The sequence below is a fragment of the Lemur catta genome, chromosome X (assembly GCF_020740605.2).
Source record: "Lemur catta isolate mLemCat1 chromosome X, mLemCat1.pri, whole genome shotgun sequence".
Lineage (NCBI taxonomy): Eukaryota > Metazoa > Chordata > Mammalia > Primates > Lemuridae > Lemur > Lemur catta.
The window spans coordinates 21,296,906-21,306,285 of NC_059155.1; the positions used below are offsets into that span (position 1 = coordinate 21,296,906).

Genomic DNA, 9,380 nt, shown 5'->3' on the forward strand with positions numbered 1-9,380 from the left:
GGTCAGATGGTGTCCTGGAGCTTATTTGTATAGACCCTGTAGTTCTGAGGCTGCTTAAAGCATTGAGAAATTTAATGGTTAAGAAGAAAGAAAATGGTTATCACTGGGAAATAAGAATTTTTTGTTTTCATGATCATCCTCTGAGAGTGGCAATGGGCATACACAGGTATATTCTTGGATTTTCCCAACAGGGCCTGGGGCCTCTGTGTAGTAATAACATCCTTCTCTCTGTGGAAGCCCCATGTAACACACAACCACTTTGCTGACATTTGACAACCACAAGTGAAAAAGGAAGTAAGAAGAAAGGAATAAAAATTAGTGGACACCATGACATGCCTTCCCAAGGAAACAGAGCCTCCCTTCACACTGGGAACATAAGTGCTGTGAAACTGGTCTTTGAGTATCCCCCATGAGAGGATATTCTGGTATAACCATGGTACCTTATTTGTAGTCACTGCAATCACTTTATACTATGACTGTGATGTCAATAATTAATCATTTTTAACATAAAACTTCATTAAAGAAGAGTCACATTGCTAAAGATTATTCAAAAAGAAAGATTCAACTGAGAAGAACTTTATGCTTTAAAAAAGCGGGCCTGTCTTCTTCATCCTCCTAACCTGATTTTTGTTTTATTTTTTTATCCTGGCAGTTTTGCACAAAGAAGATTTCATGAAAAAAGCAGAGGTATGACTGCTTTTTGCAATGAATGGTTATTCTGGAGCATTACTCGGGGAACCATCTTCTTACTTTTGCTTTGAGCAACACTAAATGAAGAGGTCCCTTTTCAGTGTTTATCAGCAGGAAGTGGAGTTCTCTCAAGGATGTTGAAGGTGACAAAATACATTTGGAGGAGGGTTCATCTGTCTATGAGCTGGGGAAGGTACAATATGATTCCTGAGCTTGCAGTGGGAGAGGCAGAGGAGCATCTTTCTGGCCTTCATGAAATTTCTTCTCGTGTTTCTTTTGAAGTGGCAGGACCATAGGCCAGAATGACTTTTACTCCCCTATGTCCTTCACAAAAAGGGAGGTGAGTGACCAGAATTTGGAGCATATTGGTTGAATGTTCAGCTGCCAACTTCCTAAATACTATGAGCAGCCTCTGAGAAAGTTTCTCTTAGAGTCTAGGGTTCAGACCAAATTAATTACCATCAATGGAACTCACCCCTGTCTAGAAATACACTGTTGTTTCACTAGGGACCTGTCACACCTCTTCTTGCCCATATTTGTGGTCCTAAAGGGGCAGGGTGGGGATCAGGATAGCACAATGGAGGGCAAGGACAGAAAAGAATGTATGGGTCAGTGCAAACTCACCATGGCACCTGAAAACTTCTGTGATGTGCAGGGCCTATTCATGAGATGTCATCTCATGAAAGGAGACCTCCTTATCATTCTGTTTAAATGGCATTTCCTTAACAATTTTTATCTATACCCTATGAACCACAATTGGCACACAAAAACAAATGTATTGAGAATTCACATCTTTATTGATAATATAAGTGCAGAGGAGATAAGGGTAGCGTGGGCAGCATGGGCAGCCCAGGTGTCAGTGGCACCAGAAGAACCCATCTCCAATCTGGCTCCTGAAGCAGGATGGCATTCTAGGACTAATCGAACGTTAGGAAGATAACGTGATTCACGACAGCAGGTGGTACATTATTGAGCATTGATGCCCTCTGATTTCTCCTACACTTGGCCCTTTTGTTCTTAAACCAAACCTATAATAAGAGGGGGAAAGGTATTGGTTTAGTATATTGAACAGTTAATGTCATAGTAGAAAAAAACACAACGTGCAACTTTACATGCCATTGAGATTTTAAAGTGCATCAGGAGAAGCTATTTCCTCATTGCTAAAATACCTTAGGGAAGTAACACCATACTCCCTCCCTTCAGGTCACCCTTTGTGAACACCAGCTATGTGCCCAGCTTTAGAATATGCTTATTACTTTGTCTCTCTCCTCCTAATTTAATAGTTTTTAGTGTTTTCTTCCAGGTATTAGATGCAAGTCTGGCTTCTGAATTTTTGCAGGTCCTTGCTGTTAACTCAATGCCTGGTAACAGGGTAAAGAAAGATCTGCATCCTGACAGTTGACCACCAGCTCTCCAGCTGCCTCCTGCCCCCTCCTCACTAGGGATAGTTTCAATAGTTTCACCTTGTTTGTTAGGGAAGTTGGGCATGGTAAAAGTAGGTCCCATTTAAAGTCACATTGAGGGGAACGGTTCCCTGTTTTAAAAGCTCATCTTTAGTATAAAGTAAATAATCAATACGAAGAAGCATGCTGTATTTTTAGACAGATTTCCTCCAAGGATGTCTAGGGGATCATTCATCTTCTGGTAAGGGAGGCCTAGAAATTTTCTTGATATTTTAGCCTGTAGCATTAAGGAAAGTTGAGACTAACTCAACCCAAATTCACTAAAACTCTCAAAAGCCTTTGCCAACCCAAGAATTTAGGGGAAAGAAGTATGCCATTGTCACCAATGTCAACTGTGCATTCTCCAACCTGTTGTACCCTCCCATCCTTCCTGGGCTCAGGACAAGGTCAGCTCACTCTGTTCTAGCTACAGTTCCAGTATCCTGGACTGGAACTGCTGTTGCCTAGCACACTGGGGGACCCCCAGGCCTTTCTACTCAACCAGGAGATCCAAATCCCATCCCTTATTCCTAAGCCAAAAAGGTAAACCAGCATTTTAGGAAGATGGTCAACAGCAATGTGGGGGAGAGGCCACAAAATGGCTCCTCCCTAAGTATCTGCCAACAATTAAAATGCAAACAGACAAAACAAAAACCCTGTCAGTTAGACATTACTATGCTCTCAGTGTCCTAGTTAATGCAATCTATATTGTATTTAATCCTTATGGAAGTTCCCAAACTAAAAATTTTAAGTGACACAAAGGGTCTTCTCCCCCTGCCTGATGCCTCATTTTCACTCTTGCATCTAAGGATTTGGGGTCTTTCTGCTGCGTGATTATATAGTCTGTAGAAGGCCAGTGTAATAGAGCTCATTTTGGGACGATTCAGATGTACCATTGGTCAAATCTCCATAAACATAACCAAAGTGCACAGTGGACTCATTGTAGCATATGCTGATATGAGGTCTGTATTTCCAATACTGGTTTCATAAAATAGTTCTATTTATATTTGCAAAAGCTAGGGGAGAAACCGTGTATTAAGTTTCTTGGGGAAATTTCATGCTGTAGAGTTTGGAAATAGATGAGAACATTCTGTCTTTCCCCTTATTTGTTTCTTATAGCTCATATTGCCGTCAGAATGCCATTGAGAAAACACTATGTAAACTGAGGGATGGGGAAAAGCAACTCACCAAACCTTAAGTTTTTCTTTTCCTCTGAGTTTGCCTTACCAGTCTGAGAAAGTGTTCCCAACCTCTTCTCAAATTTTCCAACACGAGCCAGGCCTGACTGAGGGCCCAGCTCTTGGTATTAGGATGCCTGCACTCAGTGGCCTGCTTTGTTCGGCTGCTTTTCTGGACACCCCACCATCAGACCTGCTGTGCGTTTCTATCACTGCACTCACACACGCACTTTACAGCAAAGCTAATAATAGGGTGAAGGAGCTCAGGAAATTAGAACCCAAATATGACTCCTTGGTATAAAGAGTATTTTGAATTAAAGGCCCTTCCAGATCAATAGGCATTGGAAGGGGCTTTCCCCCTTATCTGATAAACCAGATAAACCCATCAAAAAGAACACTTGCCTTCTCTTCCCTTCCCTGTTATCTCATTATATTGCAGGCAAGAAGATCAAGAATGCAACCAGACCTGGTCCAAATCATTTTAAATATAATACCTGTCTCTCAAGGTTAACTTAATTTTCAAAGAGAATCATTTACAAGTCAATCTGTTTTCCCCATCCATTCATCTTCCCTAGGAACCATTTATTGCCCCTAAACAGAATTGCCTATATTCCTCATCTCTCCCTCCCCTCTAAAAGGAAGATATAAAAATTTCGGGACATTATTGGGATAGTGGGTAAGGTAATCAGTCTGTGATTCTCCCTGTGCACATGGCAAATAAACCTCTTTCTTTTATTAATCTGCCTTAATTGTGAGTTAAGCTTTCAGTGAACTTTGAGGGGAAAGGGAAAGTTCCCCCTCACCCCCACAAAGGTCATCTTGATTTTCTTTTTGTCCTTTTCTTTTCTTTCTTTCTTTTTTTTTTAAGAGATGGGGTCTTGCTTTGTTGCTCAGGCTAGAGTGCAGTGGCATGATCATAGCTTACTGTAACTTTGAACTCCTGGTCTCAAGGGATCCTCTTGCCTCACCCTCCCAAGTAGCTGGGACTACAGGTGAGTGCCACCATGCCTGGGTAAATCTTGATTTTTCTTTTATGGCTTTTTTTTTTTGCAAATATCATTTTGATACAGCTTATGGTTTTCTTTGGCCTCAAGTACATCATCATTTGATCCCATGACCTACAAATTAGTCATCCCTGACTAAAGAAATGAAAAGTATTTGAAATTAACACAGGTACATATCTATCCTGAAATGAAGTCCACCTCCCCAAACAAATTCCATAAAACCTACCTCTCCAAAATAGTACCACCAAAATGGAAAAATAAACCGTTAGATGGATAGAAATTCCTCAAGATAGTACTCACTTAGGCATTTAGTAGTTTCATAATGTTGAATTTGTGTGTTATCTTCAAGGTCTATTTTGACCATATGTAATATTTTTTTAATCTTTTCACCCTTCTTAGGTCAACTGAAATTAAGTCATATTATTCTTTTTGTTTGTTTCATTCTTTAGACAAATTTCCAAAGCTTACAAATCTTTCCCCTATTCTAACCATAATATGACTATTATAACAATGTTTACAGGTTGACACATTAAAGTATTTCAGAAAAATAAAGTTTAGAGCTGCCACTCTATACTGCCTTACCCAAAACTTAAAAACAAAAGGAGGACCAGGCACTTAGACTTTTAAGCTATCTTCCTACATCAGTCTCGGTTTAACTAAATATACACTAACTAGTTCCTCATATAGTGTGTTCTGTTGGTGAATTACTCCCTCATCCCAATATTTATAAATTCATTCATTTAGCTAAGTGCTTATGCCTGGCTTTAAATAACTTAGTATGATTGAACCCTCTTACAATCCTGTTCCTCCTTGCATTAACTTGAATACTTCTAAGGTCAGATTGAGCCCCAGTATGACCACACAGAAATGCTTCTTAAAGGATACCAGTGTAATAAGGAGTTGAACTTTACTTATTGGACACATGCATATACACTTGTACATACTTTATATGTATATAAGTATACATGTATGTTTATATATATATTTAATTTTGTACACAGAAATACGACAAGTAGTTTTTTGTTTTGTTTTCTCCTTTGGGAAATCATGTTCCCTAACTGGAATGGGAAATCGGAAAGAACCATAAGCTCGAGTTAATGTATCCCATTTTCCACCCACAAAAAATCCAACTTCAAAACTTATTTGCCAGTGAAAAAAGGCAGTGAAAACACATCAACTTGAGAACGTACCAGAAGAAGCTATCAAAACTCTGAAGTAAGGTTTAGAATGGCTGTCTTGCCATACTGCTTTTTACAGGTTTACTGACCTGCACTCTTGCTTCAGTCACACCCATGCGTCTTGCAAGCTCCCGTCTGTGTAGAGAAAACCACAAATGTTTAGTATTTGAACTTGTGGATGAAATGAAATATAGTATTTACGTTTCATGGTTGTTTTTAAATTTACTATCTCCTGTCACAACTCCCCCAAGTATATACTTTTCTGTAATTCCCAATTCCAGGCTTGATTTAGAAATGGTTTGCCCTCATCACAAAATTAAAAATGGTATTAACAACTTGGTAATCAAACTAAATAATTTTAATGCACTATTTTAATAAATAAAAATTAATGCAAAAATCTGCGATGAACAAATTATCAAAATTTTAAATAAAGGAAAGATCCCACACTGCAGTTGCATGACAGTACTTATTCTCCTTATTCCAATTCCAATAAAATTTTATTTATAAAAACAGGCCACCAGCACAGGCAATAAAATAAAAAATAGATAAATTGGGCTATATCAAAATTAAAAACTTCTGTGTATCAAAGGACACAATCAACAAAGTGAAAAGGCAACCCACAGAATGGGAGAAAATATTTGCAAATTGTATACCTGATAAGGGGTTAATGTCAAGAATATATAAAGAGCTCCTCCAACTCAATTAACAAAAACAAACAGATTTTAAAATGGGCAAAGGACTTAAAGAGATATTTCTCCAAAGAAGATATACAAATAGCCACTAAGCACACGAAAAGATGCCCAACCTCACTAATCACTGAGGAAATGCAAATCAAAACTACAATGAGATACCATCTCACACCCATTAGGATAGCTACTATCAAAAAAACCAAAAAATAATGAGTGTTAGTGAGGATGTGGGAAAATTTGAACCCCCACATACTGTTGATAGGAATGTAAAATGGTACAGCTACTATGGAGAAGAAGATGGAGTTTCCTCAAAAAAATTAAACACAGAATTATCATATGATCCAGCAATTCCATACCTGGGTATATACCCAAAATAATTGAAAACATGGACTTGAAAAGATATTTTTACATCCATGTTTACAGCAGCATTATTTATAACCAAAAAGTGGAAGCAATCCAAATGCCCCTTCATAGCTGAATGATTAAAAAATCTGATATATATTATACATATATATAGATATACACAATGTAATATTATTCAGCCTTCAAAATAAAGGAAATTCTAACACAAATGGATGAACCCTAAGGAAATTATGCTAATTGAAATAAGCTAGTCACAAAAATACAAATACTGCATATTCCACTTATATGAGGCACCTAGAGTAGTCAAAATCAGAGAGTCATAAAGTAGAATGGTGGTTGCCAGGGGCTGGGGCAAAGGGGCAAAGGGGAGTTCCTTAACAGGCATAGAGTTTTAGTCTGGCAAGATAAGAAGAGTTCTGGAGATCTAGTGCACAACAGTATGAATATACCTAACGCAACTGAACTGCACACTTAACAAGTGGTTTAGATAGTAAATTTTATGTTTACGTTTATTTTACCATAAGTTAAAGAAAGCCCCCAAGCAGTTTCCAGACTTCATTCATGTAAACACTGCATGAAAATATTTACTTTGATGCCCAGAAAACATCCCCCACCTAGTACAAAGGCAGGAGAGGAGCCCCAGTGGCTTTTTCCCCGGGGGGGGGGGGGGAGGAGGCGGACAACTGGGAGAGAGAAAGAAGTCTCAAAATTAACCCAAACTCCCTAGAGAACTGGGCGCCTCCTGAAGTAAGCCACTTACCTTGTAAGCACATCAGGGTATTGAGTATATCTGAAAGCATTTTCCAGCTCCCGCAGCTGCAATGCTGTGAAGTAAACGCGCTGGATTCGACGGCGGCGCCGGTTCCGGGGCTGCGGATCCTGCTCAGCAGCTTGGGCTGGCTCCTCCAGCTGCTCCTGCCCGGGCTCCTGGTCGCCTTCGTCACCCCCGCCACTGCCGCCATCACCCTCGCCACTGCCGCCGCCGCCGCTGCCGCCATCGGGGTTCACGTCTCCCTCGTCGTTCACATCTTCCTCATGGTCAATATAGGCATCATTGTCGATGTAGCCATTGGGGTCGATGTAGCCATCGGGGTCGATGTAGCCATCGGGATCGATGTAGCCATCGGGGTCGATGTAGCCATCGGGGTCGATGTAGCCACCATGGTTGAAGTAGACCTCATGGTTCACGTCGACCATGAGGTCATGAGCTCCTACACCAATAGGGACACCTCCTGCTTCGGCTGCTGTACCCAGAACAGGTCTGGCTCTTATTTCTACCTCGTACGCCCCCAGGCAGTAGTAGCGGGGGTCATCATGGTAGTTGTGCCCACCATCCATGACTGGAACGCCTCACGCCTACACAAACTCTGTGGTTTGGGGCCAGAGCTAGGGCCAGAGGGTGGAGCTAGTCCTCGGATTGATACTGGTTACAGGGGTTCTGCGGAAGGGTCAAGGCCGCATCACTCCCCTTTAGACGATTCCTATTGGCTTTCTTTGTACCACCGGTTGCAGTGGGTGGAACTTGCTTAGGCGCGCAAGTGATCAGACATGCCAAAAAAATAGCGGCGGTGTGGAGAACAAAGGCGCCAGTGGGGGCATACGCATGTGCAGGATGGGGGCCCCAACTTATAGCTTTGTTGACTACTCCCTACTTGGGTGGAATGACTACCCTGAGGAAGGTACTGTGCTGGGTTGATTATAAGCCGATTTTGGGGTTAAAGGGGAGGAAAGTGGGGCAAGACCTCACACTGACCATAGGGCTTCTCATGTAAAATTTTTTAGAATGTTCCATGGCCAGGCCACACATTGCATGGGCTAGTATTAATTAAGCTGAAATAAGTGACTAGGGGGCTGCTTGCTCGGAGTTCCAGCAAGGACACTGAAAGCAGAGCAGTCATCCTCCCCTGGGTGCTGGAAGTGGGATTTTGAGGCTGGGCATGCTGGAAGAGGTCAGGAGCTACAAACCGAGAGCAGCAGAGACAAGGACATTCTGCTGTCCCAGGGAAAGGTAGTTCCCTGGAGTTCATTGGAGCATCTGTCGCGGTCCAAGCACTGACCATGAAGTTCTTCCCAGTCCTCGACTCCCAGGCTATGGTAACTGGTACCACCGTGGCTTCACCTGGGCTGAGGCTTCATGCCCCTGCAGACTCTGGGCTGCGATCTGCAGTGATCCTGGGTCGGGACAAGAGGTATATCCAGCAGCTGAGTCCAATCCTCTTGTGATGCCTGGTCCAGGTGACAACATGCCTGCCTCAGGTTCAAAGCATAAGTGCTATCCCTTAGATGCCCAATATTGGCTTCCCATTAATAGTTTCCGCCAGTTGTGGTGAATGGGACCTGCTGTGCTGGTGTGTGCATGCGTGAGGGCTAGGTCATAAAATGGAGACAGTGCTTGCAAGAAGCTTGCGGGTAGGGTGCGTGGAAGTGTGTGTACAGAATAGGGACTCCATGTTGCAGCTGAGATGGCCACGACCAACTTAGTGGGATGCCTGCCAGTTTGGGCATGGGCAGGGAGCGAGAAGTGAAGAAAAACCTCACACTATCCCTTGGAGAAAAGTTTGCAGATATCTTTAGAACCAGCCCTTCATATCCAGCAACCAGTAATCCAGCACAGGCTAGTAGTTAAGCTAAAATGATTTGCTAGGAGGCCACTTGCTTTGAGTATTTGCAATAATGCTGAAATCAAACCCCTCTGTACTTTTGGGAGCTCTGAGAGCAGGATCTTGGGGCTGAGTTTTATCAAGAACATAAGAAAGAACTCAAATGTCTTTTAGTTCATGTGACTTTGGAAACCTTTGATAATTAAAACTAGTTTTAAAATTGTTATGTGTGTACA

At 41.7% G+C, this 9,380-nt stretch overlaps 1 protein-coding gene across 1 annotated transcript; it reads right to left on the bottom strand.

The window, feature by feature from the left end:
- Positions 1-1,590: 1,590 nt before the first annotated feature.
- Positions 1,591-7,882, bottom strand: LOC123628170 (rhox homeobox family member 1-like). Its single transcript, XM_045537821.1, has 3 exons — positions 7,305-7,882; positions 5,582-5,627; positions 1,591-1,718 (listed from the first exon to the last, which is right to left on the bottom strand). The coding sequence occupies exons 1-3, from the start codon at positions 7,880-7,882 to the stop codon at positions 1,608-1,610; spliced, it is 735 nt and encodes a 244-aa protein (XP_045393777.1). The 3' UTR covers positions 1,591-1,607.
- Positions 7,883-9,380: the final 1,498 nt, after the last annotated feature.

Bases quoted from the DNA above. Each gene is read 5' to 3' on its own strand.
- LOC123628170 (XM_045537821.1), bottom strand. From the start codon at position 7,882: ATGGATGGTGGGCACAACTACCATGATGACCCCCGCTACTACTGCCTG. The intron at 5,628-7,304 runs GTAAGTGGCTTA...TTCTCTACACAG, and splicing joins TACCCTGATGTGCTTACAAG to ACGGGAGCTTGCAAGACGCA. The intron at 1,719-5,581 runs GTCAGTAAACCT...CTCTTATTATAG, and splicing joins TGACTGAAGCAAGAGTGCAG to GTTTGGTTTAAGAACAAAAG.